This window comes from Lates calcarifer, unplaced genomic scaffold (genome assembly GCF_001640805.2).
Source record: "Lates calcarifer isolate ASB-BC8 unplaced genomic scaffold, TLL_Latcal_v3 _unitig_879_quiver_1960, whole genome shotgun sequence".
Lineage (NCBI taxonomy): Eukaryota > Metazoa > Chordata > Actinopteri > Centropomidae > Lates > Lates calcarifer.
The window spans coordinates 3,659-25,979 of NW_026118063.1; the positions used below are offsets into that span (position 1 = coordinate 3,659).

The 22,321-nt window shown below is 41.0% G+C and overlaps 1 pseudogene and 2 gene segments (V, D, J or C); 1 reads left to right on the forward strand and 2 right to left on the reverse strand.

The window, feature by feature from the left end:
* Nucleotides 1–1,842: 1,842 nt before the first annotated feature.
* On the reverse strand, nt 1,843–3,625 carry LOC108880249 (Ig kappa chain C region, B allele-like). The segment is given in 2 exon segments: nt 1,843–2,416; nt 3,241–3,625. A coding segment is annotated over 1 exon segment (312 nt).
* A 2,881-nt stretch (nt 3,626–6,506) lies between these two features.
* On the reverse strand, nt 6,507–7,836 carry LOC127142191 (immunoglobulin lambda constant 1-like). The segment is given in 3 exon segments: nt 6,507–7,102; nt 7,681–7,713; nt 7,773–7,836. Coding segments are annotated over 3 exon segments (420 nt in total).
* Nucleotides 7,837–14,278: 6,442 nt separating this feature from the next.
* LOC108880246 (excitatory amino acid transporter 5-like) lies at nt 14,279–22,248 on the forward strand (annotated as a pseudogene).
* Nucleotides 22,249–22,321: the final 73 nt, after the last annotated feature.

Below are 22,321 nucleotides of genomic sequence, written 5' to 3' on the forward strand. Positions count from 1 at the left end.
TTTCAGTCCAGAGGGAGATGTAGCTGATTCTTACTCCTCCTCATCTCTTGATCTGAGTTTCATAAAGACAGGTGTGCCCAGATGTATTTTGCATGACTTTTCTGCATCACTGCTCCTCAGAGTTTAAGTTCTCATGTCACAGAGAGTCTGAACTGTTTTCATGCACTCACACTGAAAACTGCATCAGGATGATGTTTCCAGTAACTCTGCTGATCGTGTTGGGTTTTCTCAGTCAGGGTGAGGAGGTTTTGAAAATGTCTGGTGCAAATCCAGTCATTGCCATCTTTAAAAAAAAACCCAAAACATTTCTTCTCAAAGACTAAATTCATTTCTCATTTCAGAATCTTCTGCAAACAACTTTCTGACTCAGACTGACAAATTCAAGTCTGTCAGTCTTGGAGGGACTGTGACCATCAGCGCCACAGGGAGCTCAGATATTGATGATGATCTCAGTTGGTACCTTCAGAAACCTGGACAGGCTCCCAAGCTTCTTATATACAGTGTATCAACTCTATACTCAGGAACTCCGTCTCGATTCAGTGGTAGTAGATCTGGTTCTCAGTACACTTTAACCATCAGTGGAGTTCAGGCTGAAGATGCTGGAGATTACTACTGTCTTGGCTACCATGGTGATTATACATTCACACAGTGATTTAGAGTTGTACAAAAACCTCCTTCAGTAGGTGCAGAGGGTTGGTGAAGAGAATAACTGGTCCATTGAACACAACACAAGAGTCATCAAGCAGAACCACAATGAATCGAAATAAAACTGGAACAAACTCACAGACATATTTCCATACACGGTTTTTAGACTTATTCTTGTCTTGTGATGTATATACAGTAGAATAAACACAAAGATAATGACTGAGGAGAATACACACGGTGCCTTCAGTGTGTTGAGAGCAGAGAAATCATTTCCATAGAGAGGAGGCTTTGCATGGTCAGCTGATCCTGATCCAGTGAACTGAGAAGGTTTATAGTCCTGTGAGTTCAACACTGCAGGACTCAGATCTGTCAGTCAACACAGCAGAAAGCACAACCACCATGACTCTCATCACCATCCTCATCTGGACGCTGGCCTGCTGCTGTTTTACAGGTTCATTCACTCAGCAACATTTCAAACATGATGTGCTGCCTTTTCTCTCATTTCTTTCTGCTGATAAATGAATGATTTGTTTTTGTCTGCAGGATGCAGCGGTCAGGTGACTGTGACTCAGCCTCCAGTACTGACAACTACTCCAGGATCCACTGTCACTATCACCTGTAAAACCAGCCAAGATGTTTATACATACAGTGATGGAGATCAAGCTATGTTCTGGTATCAACAGAAATCTGGACAGCCTCCAAAGCTCCTAATAACATATGTGAGCTCACATGAATCAGGAACACCAGCTCGGTTTAGTGGCAGTGGAAGCGGCTCTGACTTCACTTTGACCATCAGTGGAGTTCAGGCTGAAGATGCAGCAGTTTACTACTGTCAGAGTTACCATGAAATCAGTGGTGCTGATGTGTTAACACAGTGATTTGTAGTCGTACAAAAACCTCCCTCAGTCAGACTGCAGAGACACTGAGCTGTTACAGCAGGAACTGACTGCAGCTGCTGAAGAGGAAGAGACTCTGACACAGACCACTGAACACAGAGCTCACACTAACCTCACCAAGCACCAAATACAGATTCACACTAATATATTGATTCAGTTTTTAGATGGCTAACTTTGTAACAAAAGAAAAAAAGAAGACATTTTCAAAATTTAATGACACCACATCATGGTCTGTTCATTTACAGTCAGTAAGTTATCTGATAAATGTTGGCTGGGAAAAAAGACCAAACACTTCATCATGTCATGTATCAGTTGAAGCTTTATTAGCAAAAACATCAGTCAGACAGTTATTAAGCACACTCACATCCAGCTGCTGAGCTCCACACATTACTCTCTAAGATGTTGTTGTCCAACACTTTGCAGCAGTGTTGTTCTCTGTCACACAAAGCTTTACTTTCCTCTACAAAGATTAAAACTCATATGGATGAGAGCAGCAGGTGTGTTCCTCCTGCTCCCCCCACACACAGCTCCTGTCCTGGGCTTCACTCAGCCCCTCTAGCCCTCACACTGGCTCCTGCGGAGGGACTGGATCTGACTGTGGGCATGATGGAGGACCTTGCAGGAGTACAGCTCTCCTTTCATCCAGCGCTCCCGGCTCAGGCTCAGGGTGCTGCTGCTGCTGTAGCGTCCGCTCTTCTCCTCCTCTGAGCTGTCCAGGACCCCCTCTGTCACCGCTGTACCGTCCACCTCCCAGCTCACCACGGCTCCCTGAGGAGAGTAGCCAGTCAGCAGGCAGGCCAGCGTGGCCGAGCCCCCAGAGAGCTGCTCAGAGGAGGGGGGAAGCAGAGAGACTGAGGGCCTGACCATGGAGCCAGCTGGAGGAGAGAGCAGAGACACACAAGGAGCACATTAACTTCCACTGTAGGACACACAGCTGAACATGACACACTTATGATACATGACAGAGGTTAACACTACTGAGGAGTCACTGTGTTTTATGATACTGTGATCAGACAGAGGAGAGGAGGCAAGAAACGGGATAAAATGAAGGTTCAACACATAAAATGGTAAAATTTCATTTAGCAAGTTTCATAAATGATCATTACACAAAATGCTCATATCTGCTTTATAATGTTTGACAGTAAAAACTCATCTCTGCAATGATGTTGTTGTGGAGAAAAGTGTAATGTCTGTACACAGTTAAAGACTTTGTCATCTGTCTGTTTCACTTCCTCTTCACTACATCAAACTAACGAACTGTGAGCGCAAACTAAAACTGGATTTGATGAACATTTAAACTCACTCACTTCTTTATCAGCATAATATAGTTTAATAATTGTTTCAATGTCAAAATTTTTTTTAAAAAAACACCTGATTTCATTTAAATGCTAAAATCTTCCACAGACAAATTTCACAAACACTGTGTTAAACAAATATTCAGTTAAAACTAATTATGATAAAACTGAATTATCTGAATTATCTATACTTAACTATATCATTGTCTATAATACTACATCAAACAAACATTCATTTCTGCAAAATATTTATCCAAAATGTGATATCAGTCAGACTTGATCAATAACAAAAAATATCCATGTCACATAAAATACCTAAAAATAAATGTTTATTTCTTCACATTCAGATGCTAAATTTAGTTTAATGTTTTCTGTTGTAGAAATGAGAAAATTCTGATACTTACAGTGGATGATGAGTTTGGTTCCTCCACCAAAAGTCAACCACAGTGATACAAAGTCATTAAGTGGCCGTACAAAAACCTCCTGCACTGTCAACAAGAAACTATCCACTGAAAATTCACTTTTAATTGTTAAAACTGTGTAATCAATACTTTCTCATATGGACACAATTGTTAAACTCACGTGGCCTGACATTTCCAAACGAATTAGTTTAATTTCAGTCAATATTTTAGAATGTTTCAGTACTGAAAGACAAACCATTTTCCCCAGTCATATAAAAAACAATTTTAAAACCAACTTTAAAGTTTACAAGAAACAGGATGCTTCAAAAATATTTAGAATTAAAAAAAGAAAGAAAAAAAAAGGAAAAAAAAGCTTTCAAAACTATAATGTATGTGTACATACCCTACAGTTAAAAACAAGGGAAAGAAATACACACATTGTATCAACAGAAGTGACACCATTTTAATCCAGATCCTGAAAATCCTCAAATTTCCTTCTGATTTATTTTTCCTATTCCATTAAGATGATCTTTAGTGTAAATCCAAGCAGTATTTCTCCTGACTCAGTGTCCCACGTTGCCTTCAGTGTGTTGAGAGCAGAGAAATCATTTCCATAGAGAGGAGGCTTTGCATGGTCAGCTGATCCTGATCCAGTGAACTGAGAAGGTTTATAGTCCTGTGAGTTCAACACTGCAGGACTCAGCTCTGTCAGTCAACACAGCAGAAAGCACAACCACCATGACTCTCATCACCATCCTCATCTGGACGCTGGCCTGCTGCTGTTTTACAGGTTCATTTACTCAGCAACATTTCAAACATGATGTGCTGCCTTTTCTCTCATTTCTTTCTGCTGATAAATGAATGATTTGTTTTTGTCTGCAGGATGCAGCGGTCAGGTGACTGTGACTCAGCCTCCAGTAGTGACATTTACTCCAGGATCCACTGTCACTATCACCTGTAAAACCAGCCAAGATGTTTTAAAATACAGCCAGGATGGTGTTAATATTGAATTTATGTCCTGGTACCAACAGAAATCTGGACAGCCTCCAAAGCCCTTAATAGCTGCTGTAAGCACACCTGTATCAGGAACACCAGCTCGGTTTAGTGGCAGTGGAAGCGGCTCTGACTTCACTTTGACCATCAGTGGAGTTCAGACTGAAGATGCTGCAGTTTACTACTGTCAGAGTGCACATAGCATAAGCAGTGCACCATTGTTCACACAGTGATTTGTAGTCGTACAAAAACCTCCCTCAGTCAGACTGCAGAGATACTGAGCTGTTACAGCAGGAACTGACTGCAGCTGCTGAAGAAGAAGAGACTCTGACACAGACCACTGAACACAGAGCTCACACTAACCTCACCAAGCACCAAATACAGATTTGCAGTTATATTGGTATATTTCAGTTTTCTAACATATTTTTTCATTTATTTCAGGTCAAAACAGTGAAACTAAGATTGTTATGATATTCACCAAACCAAATACACATGACATGTTGTTCAGCTACTTAAAAAAAATACATGCTGTTAATGCCAGCAGCCAGTTAGCTTAGCATAAAGACTGGAAGCAGAGGAGAAAAGGCTAGTCTGCCCTTCTCTGTGACCAAAGGAGACAAAATCCACCTACCAGCACCTTTAAAGATCACTAATTAATACATCATTTTCCTGTCCTGTCCTGTCAGAGGAAATAAGGATAAGCAATGCACATGAGAAAACACAAAAGAATAACTATGAGCGCAAGTGAACCTGAGCAGCTGTATATGTAGCTGCCACTGAGTGAGCTGTAAGAATCTGAGAAAAGAGAACCAGAGTACATCAACTGCAGGTGATGAGGAGACTGAGATCAGGTGTGGAGAAGAGCCAGGTGCTGGGTAATGATACCACAACCACAAGACGCATAGACACACACAGCAGAAGGAGGAACAGGGGAGCTCAGGGAAAAATCAACCTCATGTCAGTATGGAGTTGTTGTGACCCTGGTCTGCCAGCAGAGGACAGAGTGAATCTACTTGTGAGCACAAAGGCCTTTGGGAACTTTGCAAATAATTTCGAGAGAGGCAAAAATTTCTGCGTGTGCTTTTTCAGTCCACAGGGAGATGTAGCTGATTCTTACTCCTCCTCATCTCTTGATCTGAGTTTCATAAAGACAGGTGTGCCCAGATGTATTTTGCATGACTTTTCTGCATCACTGCTCCTCAGAGTTTAAGTTCTCATGTCACAGAGAGTCTGAACTGTTTTCATGCACTCACACTGAAAACTGCATCAGGATGATGTTTCCAATAACTCTGCTGATCGTGTTGGGTTTTCTCAGTCAGGGTGAGGAGGTTTTAAGATTTATCTAACATTGTTAAATTATTAACTAACCTTCTGTTTTGCTTCAGATGTTGCCTCAATTTCTTTCTGATTTATTATGATCTAAATGATGATTCTCAAAATTTTGCATTTCTCATTTCAGAGTCTTCTGCCAACAAATTTCTGACTCAGACTGACAAATCCAAGTCTGTTAGTCTTGGAGGGACTGTGACCATCAGCGCCACAGGGAGCTCAGATATTGGTGCTGATCTCAGTTGGTACCTTCAGAAACCTGGACAGGCTCCCAAGCTTCTTATATACAGAGTATCAACTCTAAACTCAGGAACTCCGTCTCGATTCAGTGGCAGTAGATCTGGTTCTCAGTACACTTTAACCATCAGTGGAGTTCAGGCTGAAGATCTTGGAGATTACTACTGTCTTGGTGACCATGGTGGTGGAGTGTTCACACAGTGATTTAGAGTCATACAAAAACCTCCTTCAGTTTGACTGAAGTGAAAACAGCCTGCTGCAGGTGCAGAGGGTTGGTGAAGAGACTGTGAGAAGAATAACTGGTCCAGTGAACACAACACAAGAGTCATCAAGCAGAACCACAATGAATCAAAATAAAACTGAAACAAACTCACAGACATATTTCCATACACAGTTTTAGACTTATATTATTGTCATTTAATTCCATCTCCTTATGGTGAGGCTGAAAAAAATTGATTAGGCCAAAGATGCTGATTGCAGCAATCTGAAATAACAACAATCAGAAACTAAAATTTCCTATTTGTTTGATATTTTAAAAGTTCCAAAAGATTTCATGCTTTAAATGTAATAATTTCTATTCACATATGGAAAAAAATAATAAAACTAAAACCATCTAGTGCACTATTATTATATTATCAGGTATGATACTGAATGGTCAGAAATGTGTATTTCATAATGATATATTGTTAAATAAATGCAAGGACACAAAGTCATCATAATACACAGTTTTATTAAATGATGATTAAAGGTTTGCTCAATATTTCTGACGACAGAAATGTTTCTTTTAGAGTGAACCAAAAAAATTTCATTTTATTTTGAAAAGTAATGAACATAAAGCAGATTACGTAGAAGATCAGTATTAGAAAGCAACATGCACTAATACACTGAGTAGAGAACTATGTGAAGAGAGGAGATGTGAAGCTTGATGAAGATCTCTATCAAAGAAGCAGCATCATTTCCAGACAGGAAGTGTTGCTGAAGCTCTACTCTGAGCAGTGGTCAGGGTTCAGGATTTGAGTGACAGGGCTCTGTCCATTCAGACCGGCCTCACAACTCACTGAGCCCGCCTTCTTCCACTGGTCTGCAGAGAGGCTCAGGGTGCTGCTCCAGCTGTAGTGGCCGTCCCCTCCCAGGACCTCCAGGCTGTGTGACACCCCTGAGGAGCTGCTTTTGCCCCCCACCTTCCAGCCCAGACTCCAGGCTGAGGGGAAGCCTCCGCTGGCCAGACACACCAGTGTGGCACTGCCCTGCTGCATCTCCTCTTTGGAGGGGGGGAGGACAGTCAGGGTGGGCCGCACCACACCCACTGAAGGAGAGAGAGGGGGGAGGAAAGACAATCATATCAGCCACATGATTCAAGTGTAAATGAAGCTAAAAATGATCAATGATAATGATTATTGATGACATCTTCATATGTGTTTGATAATGTGTGACAGTGAATAACTCATCCCTGTGCTGATTTTCTTCTGTTCAAACTGACAGAGCTGAAACACTCATGTGAAAACAGTTAAAACCTTTGTCATCTGTCTCTTTCACTTCCTCCTCACTACATGTAAAATGAATGAAGTGTGAACATGAAGCTGAGCTGTGTTTACTGAGAAAATCATATTTGAGTTTAACAAGAATCCACATCACATTTTAATTCAATACTGCCTTTTTCAAAATGAATCAATCAAAACAAAATGATTGAAGTTTGTTAGAAAATGTACATTTTAGTCAAACATTTTAAGGAGACAATAAGTCCACAGATTGTGAGATCATCTTTTCTTAATAAATAACAAAAATCATCTCCAACGTTAAAAAACTGAACTTAGTCACGGTCATATTCAGTCATTGCTAAATCTTGGTATAACTTGGACAAAGTAAAAAATCTCTGATACTTACAGTCAACGACGAGTTGACTAGTAATTGTATGTTCTAGTATCAGCAGAAATCTGGACAGCCTCCAAAGCTTCTAATAACATATGTGAGCTCACGTGAATCAGGAACACCAGCTCGGTTTAGTGGCAGTGGAAGCGGCTCTGACTTCACTTTGACCATCAGTGGAGTTCAGACTGAAGATGCAGCAGTTTACTACTGTCAGAGTCTACATAACATAGGCAGTAACTGGCCGATCACACAGTGATTTGTAGTCATACAAAAACCTCCCTCAGTCAGACTGCAGAGATACTGAGCTGTTACAGCAGGAACTGACTGCAGCTGCTGAAGAGGAAGAGACTCTGACACAGACCACTGAACACAGAGCTCACACTAACCTCACCAAGCACCAAATACAGATTTGCAGTTATATTGGTATATTTCAGTTTTCTAACATATTTTTTTCATTTATTTCAGGTCAAAACAGTGAAACTAAGATTGTTATGATATTCACCAAACCAAATACACATGACATGTTGTTCAGCTACTTAAAAAAATACATGCTGTTAATGCCAGCAGCCAGTTAGCTTAGCATAAAGACTGGAAGCAGAGGAGAAAAGGCTAGTCTTCCCTGCTCTGTGACCAAAGGAGACAAAATCCACCTACCAGCACCTTTAAAGATCACTAATTAATACGTCATTTTCCTGTCCTGTCCTGTCAGAGGAAATAAGGATAAGCAATGCACATGAGAAAACACAAAAGAATAACTATGAGCACAAGTGAACCTGAGCAGCTGTATATGTAGCTGCCACTGAGTGAGCTGTAAGAATCTGAGAAAAGAGAACCAGAGTACATCAACTGCAGGTGATGAGGAGACTGATATCAGGTGTGGAGAAGAGCCAGGTGCTGGGTAATGATACCACAACCACAAGACACATAGACACACACAGCAGAAGGAGGAACAGGGGAGCTCAGGGAAAAATCAACCTCATGTCAGTATGGAGTTGTTGTGACCCTGGTCTGCCAGCAGAGGACAGAGTTAATCTACTTGTGAGCACAAAGACCTTTGGGAACTTTGCAAATATTTTCCAGAGAGGCAAAAATTTCCATGTGTGCTTTTTCAGTCCACAGGGAGATGTAGCTGATTCTTACTCCTCCTCATCTCTTGATCTGAGTTTCATAAAGACAGGTGTGCCCAGATGTATTTTGCATGACTTTTCTGCATCACTGCTCCTCAGAGTTTAAGTTCTCATGTCACAGAGAGTCTGAACTGTTTTCATGCACTCACACTGAAAACTGCATCAGGATGATGTTTCCAATAACTCTGCTGATCGTGTTGGGTTTTCTCAGTCAGGGTGAGGAGGTTTTAAGATTCATCTAACATTGTTAACCTTCTATTTTGCTTCAGATGTTGCATCAAATTCTTTCTGATTTATTATGATCTAAATGATGATTCTCAAAATTTTTCTTGCATTTCTCATTTTAGAATCTTCTGCCAACAAATTTCTGACTCAGACTGACAAATCCAAGTCTGTTAGTCTTGGAGGGACTGTGACCATCAGTGCTACAGGGAGCTCAGATATTGGTGATGATCTCAGTTGGTACCTTCAGAAACCTGGACAGGCTCCCAAGCTTCTTATATACAGAGTATCAACTCTAAACTCAGGAACTCCGTCTCGATTCAGTGGTAGTAGATCTGGTTCTCAGTACACTTTAACCATCAGTGGAGTTCAGGCTGAAGATCTTGGAGATTACTACTGTCTTGGCTACCATAGTGGTAATACGTTCACACAGTGATTTAGAGTCGTACAAAAACCTCCTTCAGTTTGACTGAAGTGAAAACAGCCTGCTGCAGGTGCAGAGGGTTGGTGAAGAGACTGTGAGGAGAATAACTGGTCCAGTGAACACAACACAAGAGTCATCAAGCAGAACCACAATGAATCGAAATAAAACTGAGACAAACTCACAGACATACTTCCATACACAGTTTTAGACTTATATTATTATCATTTAATTCCATCTCCTTATGGTGAGGCTGAGGAAACTACATTCTTCTTGGACTGAAGCCACTGACTGCAGAAAATATTTCTCCATAAAGCAATCAGAAATACCAGAAGTCCAAACAGAAACTAACATTTCCAGAATTTAAAAGTGCAAAATGATTTCATGCTTTAAATGTATTCTCTATTGAAATGTGAAAAAGTAAGAAAACTAAAACAATCTCCCTTACTATTGGTATATCATAAGGTATGATACTGAAACAATCAATAATTTATTTTTCATGATGTATATATTGTAAAATAAGTACAAATATAATGACTCGTGATAATACACAATTTACTTAATTTGTCATGACAGACACAGGACGACAGTCTCCATCTAACAAAGTCAGTTTTTCTTCACAGGTTTTTCACAATGAAAACAATGAATTCAAATAATAATGCTTTACAAACTCTCATTTCAAATACAACTGAAATTTAATGTTTATCCACAGAAATATGTCTAAGAAAATTAAAGGCAGACAGACAGATCATACCAACCACAGTGGACAAAAACTTAAATTCTCAACTGCACTTCTAATATGAATATTTTCTTCTGTTCCATTAAGATGATCTTTAGTGTAAATCCAAGCAGTATTTCTCCTGACTCAGTGTCCCACGTTGCCTTCAGTGTGTTGAGAGCAGAGAAGTCATTTCCATAGAGAGGAGGCTTTGCATGGTCAGCTGATCCTCCAGTGAACTGAGAAGGTTTATAGTCCTGTGAGTTCAACACTGCAGGACTCATACATGCTGTTAATGCCAGCAGCCAGTTAGCTTAGCATAAAGACTGGAAGCAGAGGAGAAAAGGCTAGTCTGCCCTTCTCTGTGACCAAAGGAGACAAAATCCACCTACCAGCACCTTTAAAGATCACTAATTAATACGTCGTTTTCCTGTCCTGTCCTGTCAGAGGAAATAAGGATAAGCAATGCACATGAGAAAACACAAAAGAATAACTATGAGCGCAAGTGAACCTGAGCAGCTGTATATGTAGCTGCCACTGAGTGAGCTGTAAGAATCTGAGAAAAGAGAACCAGAGTACGTCAACTGCAGGTGATGAGGAGACTGAGATCAGGTGTGGAGAAGAGCCAGGTGCTGGGTAATGATACCACAACCACAAGACACATAGACACACACAGCAGAAGGAGGAACAGGGGAGCTCAGGGAAAAATCAACCTCATGTCAGTATGGAGTTGTTGTGACCCTGGTCTGCCAGCAGAGGACAGAGTGAATCTACTTGTGAGCACAAAGGCCTTTGGGGAACTTTGCAAATAATTTCCAGAGAGGCAAAAATTTCCACGTGTGCTTTTTCAGTCCACAGGGAGATGTAGCTGATTCTTACTCCTCCTCATCTCTTGATCTGAGTTTCATAAAGACAGGTGTGCCCAGATGTATTTTGCATGACTTTTCTGCATCACTGCTCCTCAGAGTTTAAGTTCTCATGTCACAGAGAGTCTGAACTGTTTTCATGCACTCACAAAAAACTGAAAACTGCATCAGGATGATGTTTCCAATAACTCTGCTGATCGTGTTGGGTTTTCTCAGTCAGGGTGAGGAGGTTTTAAGATTTATCTAACATTGTTAAATTATTAACTAACCTTCTGTTTTGCTTCAGATGTTGCCTCAATTTCTTTCTGATTTATTATGATCTAAACGACTGATTCTCATCATTTTTCTTGCATTTCTCATTTCAGAATCTTCTGCCAACAACTTTCTGACTCAGACTGACAAATCCAAGTCTGTTAGTCGTGGAGGGACTGTGACCATCAGCGCCACAGGGAGCTCAGATATTGGTGCTGATCTCAGTTGGTACCTTCAGAAACCTGGACAGGCTCCCAAGCTTCTTATATACACAACATCAACTCTAAACTCAGCAACTCCGTCTCGATTCAGTGGTAGTAGATCTGGTTCTCAGTACACTTTAACCATCAGTGGAGTTCAGGCTGAAGATGCTGGAGATTACTACTGTCTTGGCTACCATAGTGATGAAACGTTCACACAGTGATTTAGAGTCGTACAAAAACCTCCTTCAGTTTGACTGAAGTGAAAACAGCCTGCTGCAGGTGCAGAGGGTTGGTGAAGAGACTGTGAGGAGAATAACTGGTCCAGTGAACACAACACAAGAGTCATCAAGCAGAACCACAATGAATCGAAATAAAACTGAAACAAACTCACAGACATACTTCCATACACAGTTTTAGACTTATATTATTGTCATTTAATTCCATCTCCTTATGGTGAGGCTGAGGAAACTACATTCTTCTTGGACTGAAGCCACTGACTGCAGAAAATATTTCTCCACAAAACAATCAGAAATACAAGAAGTCCAAACAGAAACTAACATTTCCAGAATTTAAAAGTGCAAAATGATTTCATGCTTTAAATGTATTCTCTATTGAAATGTGAAAAAGAAAACTAAAACAATCTCCTTTACTATTGGTATATCATAAGGTATGATCCTGAAACAATAATTTATTTTTCATGATGTATATATTGTAAAATAAGTACAAATATAATGAGTCGTGATAATACACAATTTACTTAATTTGTCATGACAGACACAGGACGACAGTCTCCATCTAACAAAGTCAGTTTTTCTTCACAGGTTTTTCACAATGAAAACAATGAATTTAAATAATAATGCTTTACAAACTCTCATTTCAAATACAACTGAAATTTAATGTTTATCCACAGAAATATGTCTAAGAAAATTAAATGCAGACAGACAGATCATACCAACCACAGTGGAAATAAACTTCTCCTTAAATCCTCAACTGCACTTCTAATGTAAATATTTTCTTCTGTTCCATTAAGATGATATTTAGTGTAAATCCAAGCAGTATTTCTCCTGACTCAGTGTCCCACGTTGCCTTCAGTGTGTTGAGAGCAGAGAAGTCATTTCCATAGAGAGGAGGCTTTGCATGGTCAGCTGATCCTCCAGTGAACTGAGAAGGTTTATAGTCCTGTGAGTTCAACACTGCAGGACTCAGCTCTGTCAGTCAACACAGCAGAAAGCACAACCACCATGACTCTCATCACCATCCTCATCTGGACACTGGCCTTCTACTGCTGCCTCAAAGGTCAGGATTATTTTGAACATAAATATGAAGAGTATTTTCATCACTAAAACCACTGACACACATAACTTAACCACTGGATTTAACAAACAGGTAGAGTCTAGATATTATTATGAGTCAATTAATGTACCATGTGTCCCTCTTTTTTCAGGATCTAACAGCCAGTTGACTGTGACTCAGCCTGCTGTGATCACATCTTCTCTTGGATCCACTGTCACTCTGACCTGTACAACTAACCCAAAGGTTAAGACATGGTCAGATGGGACAAGTAGAGTACACTGGTATTTGCAGAAGTCTGGAGAAACTCCCAAGTTAGTCATGAGAAATGGTAAAAATCCCACAGATGAGTTTTCTTCTCGATTTACTGGCAGAGGAGACGGTGTGAACACTGCTTTGACCATCAGTGGAGTTCAGACTGAGGATGCAACAGTTTACTACTGTTCAGCTTATGAAGAAATAAACAGTGCCTGGGTGTGCACACAGTGATTTGTAGTCGTACAAAAACCTCCCTCAGTCAGACTGCAGAGACACTGAGCTGTTACAGCAGGAACTGACTGCAGCTGCTGAAGAAGAAGAGACTGAACACAGAGCTCACACTAACCTCACCGAGCACCAAATACAGATTTACACTAAAATAAAGGCACATTTTGCTGAAATTTTCAGACCACTTTTTGTCAATTTAGCAAAAAAGCTTACATAAAGTTTTAATGTCATGGTGATTGTTTTTGTTAGCAGAAGCACTATTTATATTTATTCCACTATTTCCAGTCAGTTGTTACAAGTCATTGTAGTGAAACTAATATTTCTTGTTTTTATGTTTTTTCATCCCAAGCTTTTCATTCAGAGAGGGAGAAGAGGGAGGGGCCGGGGGTGAAGGTTCATGAAGAATCACGAACAAGTGTTTCTAAGAATGTGTCCTTTTCGTACCATTGTGTGAGCTTGCTGCATGCACAAGGATTAAATGTTATTGGATTGGTTACAGGTGACGTAGGTGCAGACATTGTTGGACAGGAGAGAGTCAAGTTTGGATCTGTTCCCAGGTCAACATGGACACTGTGACGTCAGCAGACGCGGGGCAACTACAGAATTAACAAAGCATGCAAACACACGCTAAAATAACCAGACAACCTGGATGACTGATAACAACAGTATGCCATGGTTACTGTTAACACTGGCTGCTTTTACACCACTGATTAAAAAAGAGTGTAGAGAAAGACAGAAAGAATCAATCTATTATATGACACAGCCTAACGTCACGGTGAGATCATAGGACAATGAAGTGCCGGGGCATGTCCTGAACACAGAGGGCTGATGGTGCTGTGGTGTCTTACCTTTGGCCTCTGCCCTCTGATAATCCTGCCTGCAGAGTTCAGTTCCCTCACTCACACACAGTGGAATCAAAGTCCAGCGTCAATGTTTGCCCCCAGAGAGCAACAAGTGTATCAGTGATGTCACATCTCACTTATTGATGCAGCTTCTATCTTGTTTAGATTTCTTTTTTATTACCATCAGTAACTTACTTCTTGTGATTTTGTAGAATCTGATTAGTTAATTAACCAAAAGCAATACTGTTTGGAGGATGTAGGAACAACAAGTTCCACTGCAAAAGTTGTTTTACCTTGTTTGTTTGTCTAGGGTTGAGTCACAGAGGTCAAAGTTCAAGCACCTGTTTTATGAATGGGATGCCTTGGGCTTTCTAATCAGTGCTGAGGTCTTGTCTTTAGCCTCTTCAATAATCCTGAGTGGCTCTGAAGGAGCCTGTGTTACCATGGGATAGGGATAATCCACTTAGGCAACACTTTACCAGGAATCAGTTAGTCAACGCTTCCTCTCTCAGACTGGATGAGCTCCTCAGTGTGAAACAGGACCCACATTTGATCAGATTGTCAGACTGGCTGTCCTCCGCCTCGGATCTTGTGGGATACATACAGATCTACCTCATTCACCAGGAGATCCGGATATCTGTGGTCGCTCAGGTCAGGGGGGAGGGGGGGACTGTTAGGATACGGACCGAGCCTGAATCATGATGGAGGGGTTGAAGAAGTCGTTGAATAATATGGTGTCGGTGAAAATCAGGGAGTATGTGAAGGACTACTGCAAGAGGAATGGCCTTCTGACGCTCTCAGTCTTTGCTGTGGTGACGGGCTGCGTGCTTGGATTTGTCCTTAGGTCGCTCAACCTGTCCACACAGGTATGGATGAGTGGATGGAAATTCAACAACAGGCAATGTTATATAAAGCTAACAGAATATAATGGAAAATATGTGAAGAGGGAAACAGAAAATCAGATGTAACAGGGAAAACAGAGGAAGTGCAGAAACAGTGAGAGCAGCTATAATCAATATTTTTACAATAACATTTGATTAAAATGTGTATTTGTATGTGGAAGGTATTGTTTGAAGTGATGAACACAAAGAGAGTCTTATAGCTTCTTTTAACTCATTGTTTTGGCTTAAAGAGGAGTTGGTGGAGACCAAAAACAGAATCACAAAAAAAGCAAAAAAACTCAAAATTAAGAAAAATTTTTGAAAAAGGCACACTGTTTCTTGATCTCAAAGGGTAATAATACATCAGTGTTGTGTTTACAGCTTGTTTCCACTGATGGCCCAAAAATCAGTTACTGTAGTTTTAATTAACGACAAACAAATTAGAAATGTTAAAATGTCTGGTGAAAGGCCAAATACACTCCTGATATTATGCTACAGTGATGTAACATGCTCTAATTGGACCCAGAAGCTTATGAGACTGAATCAGTGATTAGTGTCCAGAGTGCTCAGCAGTGTAACCTTTGTGGCAGCAGCAGCCTATAAAACATACAAGATCCTTAAAGTGAGAGTGAATGCAAATGGCAAATTAAAACAAAGGGCCACACTCACAGCTATGAGAAAAAATAAAGTGCATGAGAAATAAATTTTGTGATATCAACAGTAAATCAATTTGCAAAACACACGCACATCTTTATTGTCCAGTTTCTGAGTCCAAAATTGTAATAAATGATATATACATATGACTATTTTATAGTGTTACAAGTCCTTGGACATCAAACATAATACAAAATAAATATCCTCAGTATCAGATTTATTTAACTAACACTGTGTTGCTGAAATGTACTTCTGCATTACTGTGCTATACATGTCTCCTGTCTCCCCACAGGATCTTCACCTGTGGGATGTTATTTGGTCATTACAGTAAAAGTGGAAAATGCGGTTTGCTTCACGTGTTTCTCTCTCATATACAGGCCAAGATCTACTTCTCCTTCCCTGGAGAGCTTCTGATGAGGATGTTAAAGATGCTGATTCTGCCACTCATCACCTCCAGGTAAGAAGAGGTGAAACACAACTGCAATCACATGCAGTGTTTTGAAACTGTCACCATCTTTCTGACCCACAGTCAGAGAATGACTATGAAATGTGTCACTCCTCTGATATATCAACAAATAAACATCTGACATCAATTGCAGTATTAACCATCTGTCTGATCAGTAAAAAATGTGAGAGCCAAATCTTATCTTTAATTAAAAGTGTTTGTATGTGATGCTCCATTTCATTCTCAAAGAAGAAGCATGAGAACAAAGTTTTCCAGTGTCGTTTCCATGTAAATATTTTGGGCAAAAGAATATTTCTGAGAGGTCCGGAGCATCCTGGTGGTGATTTGAAACGAAACATTTCACAGTTTAAACAGGACTAATCACCCACCTCTGTTTTCCCATCCAGTCTTATGTCTGGTCTGTCAGCCATGGACACAAAGGCAAGCGGCCGGCTGGGAGTCCTGACCATCACCTACTACCTGTGGACGACCTTCATCGCTGTCATCGTGGGAATCGTGCTGGTGCTCATCATTCACCCGGGGACAGGCTCAGAGAAAGACGGTCACCACGCCAGCTCAGGACCTGTTATGACTTCTGCTGACGCTCTGCTGGACCTCATCAGGTAAACATCACGCATTGACAACGTGAACCTAATGACCGCCGTCACTTGAACAAAGACGCTGAGCTCCCCACCAGTTCTGTTGCTGCTCTGTAACTGACCTCTGACCTCCCTGTGGAATTTGAACAACAAAAAAAAGATGATGATTCAGATGTGATTTAACTTATTCTTCCCTAAGCATCTACAGCCATATTGGTCAAATATTGGACAAGTTAAGATTTTTTACCTACTAATGGTACTAGATAAAGATTTTTAAATTCAACTTGAGAGAGGCATGAATGTCTGTTATGGCGATGCATCCAGTAGTTGTTGAGACATTTTAATCAAAGCCACAAATGTCAACATCATGGTAGAGGAAAAGTCAGAGTGATCACCAAAATCCTTCAGATTCATCTCATGGAAACCACGAATGTCTGTGAAATTTGGTGTCAATCCATCAGGTGAATGTTGACATATCACTGGATAAGTGCAATACGATTCACCATCTGGGTACCATGAATATATGTACCAAATATCATGGTAACCTATCCATTAGTTGAGGAGTTTTGGTCTGGTGGACCAAAATGGTGGACCAACCATCACTGCCATCCCTAGAGGCACGTCGCTATCATGGATAAAAACTACTAATACGGATTGTCTCTCCCTCTAGTCAACTTGGTTAAGATGTTCCTCCTCTTTACCATTTCATAAGAGCAGGAAGAACCGGACTAGACAGCATTTTGTCATAGCACCAAATTAGGCTTTCCTGGTAAACAGATTTTTCTTCCATTTGTTGCGTGTTCCAAAAGGGATTTCACATGAGAATCAAGAAGAAGAGACAGTGACACACTTGGGGTCTTTGCTATTTTTAGACTGATAATTGGAAAATAGTAATTCCCACCTTCACTTCACTTTAAGACAAGACTCCAGATTTTCCACTACAGGATTAAGATGTTAATGCCTGGAGAAAACCAGTACAGATTAATTCAGACCAGTGCAGATCCAGTTCAGACCTTGTAAATTCTCTGTGCTTCCTTGGGAACAGGAAGCTGACACAATAGGTTTCACAACAAAACAATAGGAAGTCAAAAATCAAGAGAACCTCAGCAAACAAAACATCCTGAAAAAGTGGTTTGTTCTGACATTGAGTGAACTCCAATGACTTCAAAATTATGTTAAAACAAATAAAATGGCAGCAAAACAAAACAAATCAGCATCTGAATGTACCTCTAAACTATTGTTGTCACCAATGGAAGTGTTTCAACATTGTATTAAAAAAGTGAAGGACGAAAGTGCTTGTAAAATAGTTGCAGTGTCACCGCAATGCAGCAGGTCGGCTAAACATAGGGAGACGCTTAATTGTGATCTGTTAAGCACTTTCTCAGAAGGTCAATTGGGCAGTGCTACGCTCTGTGAGGTGGAGCCTACAGTTCGCTGTGTGTGCTCCGGCTTACTGCAGGGCCATTCATGTCAGAGATCCACTAATACTTTCCTCCTTAAACCTGATTATTTTAGAGAGCTGTGGCCGGGGTGTTTGTATGTGTTGGTGTAAGCCAAATGTCAGCTGTACATTTCAGTCCTCTTACGTGTTTGACTAACTTGCTCCCTGAGTTCAGTGTCACTGACGTATGCTGTATAAACACAGTCCCAGTATAGGATGCAAGCTGTGCCCATGCAACCTCCCATCTTGTTATGATGTGAAAGCCTCCCTCTGTTTTCCTGTGTTGTATGAAAATGGACTTCACCTAAAACTCTCTTGAATCTTGTATCTCAGTATACTTTAAACACATAGTAATTCATGAACATTATTGCAGTTAACTCATGTTGTACCAGGAGAGAGGAAACAGCCCCTGTGATCAATATACATATACAAGAGCTCTTTAACTAAACTGGAAAATATACATCCAAACTGGAAATATTTGTAATGCTCTTTCACTACTGACGTGATCTAATATACTGCATTTGTCTGTATACTGTCTTTTATAGGAACATGATCCCGTCAAATCTAATTGAGGCAACTTTTCAACAGGTGAGTGGACAACTGGAGGAAACTCACATTAGATTGTAAAAATACTGCTCATATAATTCAGTGCTCAACATCCACATATTAACAGATGTTTCTGGTTATTCTCCTTGATCCCACTCTAGTACCGGACAGATTGGTACCAATTGTGCAAAACTCTGATATAACAAGAGTCCTCAGGCCTAACTGTGTACGTCATGTTGCCCGACTACCACAACCACGCCTGGCCACCCAGTCTTCCTGGAGATCACCCCTGCACCTGACATCAAGTATAAGATCGTCCCCAGTACGAGCAAAGGCATGAACGTACTGGGAATTGTCATCTTCTCTGGCCACCATGGGTAAGACTAACACACAGCAAACGTTGCCCTTATTAATGGCTTATATTTGATCTATAATTTGTGAATGAACTAATCATGAATCAGCTTTAATTGAGTAATTGGTTACAACTTCTAAACCCTGTATCAGAGGTAAGCCAAGGCGTACCATAATCACTAACTACACGTGTCAATGTACTGTCTGTTCTCAGGTTTGCTGCTGGGGAAGATGGGAGAGCGTGGAGCAACCACTGGTCAACGTGTGCCAGTGCATCAACGAGTGCGTCATGAAGATCATTAACGCAGCTATGTGGTAAGACTGCAATCCCTCTCTGTCTTTCACACACTCGCACACACACACACACACATTCACAAATACACTACTGTGTCATGCACACACGTTCAAAAATAGACAGACTACACAGAGTCCACAGAGCAGAGCCAGATTATTTCTAAAAAATAAATGTCACACAACGACGCAGGGAAGAGTTACTGGTGGCGTCTTTAGTGTCCTTACTGGCTGACACTTGATTACACCTGAGTGAATGGAGCAAGGAGGCATTTTCATGAATAAGATTAATGTTGAATAATTGGATGTATAACTACACATGGTACTGATGGTGGATAGTACTATACAGTGTATGACTAAAAGTATGTGGACATCTGTGAAAACACTGTGGCCACCTGAACATTACACACATTTTAGAACATCTCATTTCAAATTCATTCATTTATCCTCCATGCTTCTGGAGCTTGGCTGCAGGTGGCTCCGTCACTGAAGTTGGGTGATAAGGCCTGGCACATAGCCGATGTCCCAAATAATCCCAAAGGTGTTTGGATGGGGTTGAGGTCAGGAGAGTCAAGTTCTTCCACACCAGATTCGGAAAACCATTTATCACCATTCAGCCAATACCTGGCTTTGTGTGCAGGGGTATTGTTAAGGGTTCCCTGTGGAGGATTACACAGGATTACGCAGGATTACCCAAAAAGTACAGACCTGATTTGAACCAAACTTGGTGGAAGGACAGGGCATGAGCCAGGGAAGAAGCTGTTACATTTGAGTACGAGCACTGACTTCTTCTTCCTTGCTTTTGTCAGTGTGTTGCTACATTTCTTACCACATTACCACCACTGACTGTCGGCTGGTGGGATAATACAAAAGAAGTTGCAAGAATGTGCTTTGCATGATTTAACAAGACAATGATCCAAATGTAAAAACATTGCTCCATTGCACCACTATTGATCAAAATCTCCACAGGGTACCCTCAAGTTGAAATAAGAAAGAGCTTCTTCTGAAATGTTTTCATGAAGTTCCAAGATTCAAACACATTCTCCTCTCTCCTCTATGCAGGTACTTTCCCTTCGGTATTGTGTTCCTTGTGGCCGGGAAGATCCTGGATATGCACGACCCGGCCCACCTGGGGAGAAGCTGGGCATGTACTTCATCACAGTCCTGTCCGGTCTGTTTGTGCATGGCCTCATCCTGCTGCCTCTCTTCTACTTCTTCTTCACTCGCAAAAACCCCTTCTCTTATCAGGGGGCTGCTGCAGGCTCTTGTCATTGCGTTGGCCACCTCATCCAGGTAAGTAGAGATGGATATACATGCACTGATGATTTTTATCCCAGTCATGTAAACGTAGTCTAGTCCCTCCACTAAGTACCTCATTCCAGATCCTTTGTCTTCTTCCTCTGCAGCTCAGCCACTCTGCCAATCACCATGAAGTGTCTCCTGGAGAACTGTGGGGTGGACCGGCAGATCGCTCGCTTTGTGTTGCCAGTGGGAGCTACCATCAACATGGATGGGACAGCTCTGTATGAGGCAGTGGCGCCATCTTTATCGCTCAGGTCAATGAGTATGACTTGGACTTTGGTCAGCTGGTCACTATAAGGTGAGAACAAACACTGTCCTCTCTGTTCTCTCGTGTTGAAATGATTTTTAGTTTTCACCTCTAACATCTTGCCTCTTGTCTCATCAGTATCACGGCAACAGCAGCCAGCATCGGGGCAGCTGGGATACCTCAAGCGGGTCTGGTTACCATGGTGATTGTCCTGACCTCTGTGGGGTTACCGCCTGCTGACATCTCACTGATTGTGGCCATCGACTGGGTTCTGTAAGTTCCACTAAAAATGATATTATAAACAGTAAAAAGTACCAGTGGGTCTTTTGGGGGCTGTTGGGACAGTGTGTAAATGTTTTTTTTGTTTCATTTCTTTCTCAGTGATCGCTTCCGGACAATGATCAATGTTCTTGGTGATGCCTTAGCTGCTGGGATTATGGCTCACATATGCAAGAAGACTTTGAGAGAGCAGCCACTGCTGCGGCTGCTGCCAACACCCCTACCAGTAACGGAGGTGGTTATCAACGGGTGAGGAGGATTTTCAGTTTATTCAAATTGGGTCAAGTCAAGTACACATGCACATGTGAGGATTTAAACACCTGAAAACTAGACTTGAAATCTTTCCCTGAAGATTTAATATCAAGCTAAACTATCAAAGATCAATTTTGGGAAAACAGGACACAGAGTCTACAGCCATGCTAGCATCTCTGAGAGACAATGCTTTGAGCTAAATGCTAATGTCAGCATGTTAACATGTTTACAAATATGTATGCATCACTTTTCACACACTGAATATTTAAAGACATCTTTTTATGCTATCATTTTGAAATTTCATAGCCGTTTTAAAAACATTCATGTCATTTTTGCTCTAAGCTTTGATTCTTTCTTTAATTTGAAAAAAAACCCAACCTTTTGAGATGTACTTTCACCATCTTAATTAACTCTGCTGTTGTTTGCATCTTCCCTACAGAGAGACACAGTAATCTCCTTTGGTAACCAGAGTGTGGCTCTGTCTGATGCTCCTCTGATCGCACACCGTTGCGATTACGTGTTTGAGGTGGACGGAGACAACGTGCTGGAGAGGCCTGTGCCCTGCTATAACCTCTGCCAAGTCTGAGACACTTAAACGGGATGGACAGCGAGGGATTTTGCCTTCTACAGCACAGATTCACCTCTCAGGGCCAAAAGGACCATCATCTGAGGCCTAAAAATGCAGTTAGGTTTCCATCCTAAATGAGACCGAAGGTCAAATATATTGTGGTGTCAGGGTTAGGCGGCTTAAATGGATTTTGCCCGTGCCATGCCGAAAACAAAAACCTCCATTACTTGATATATACTGTATACTGTAAGCCTCCACTCAGTTATGACTGGATGACAGGAGTTGTATGGAAATGCATGAAGTATACACATAACCTAAATCTAAACTCAAATGCAGAGATAATATGTTACAATAACATGCATCAGATGAAGAT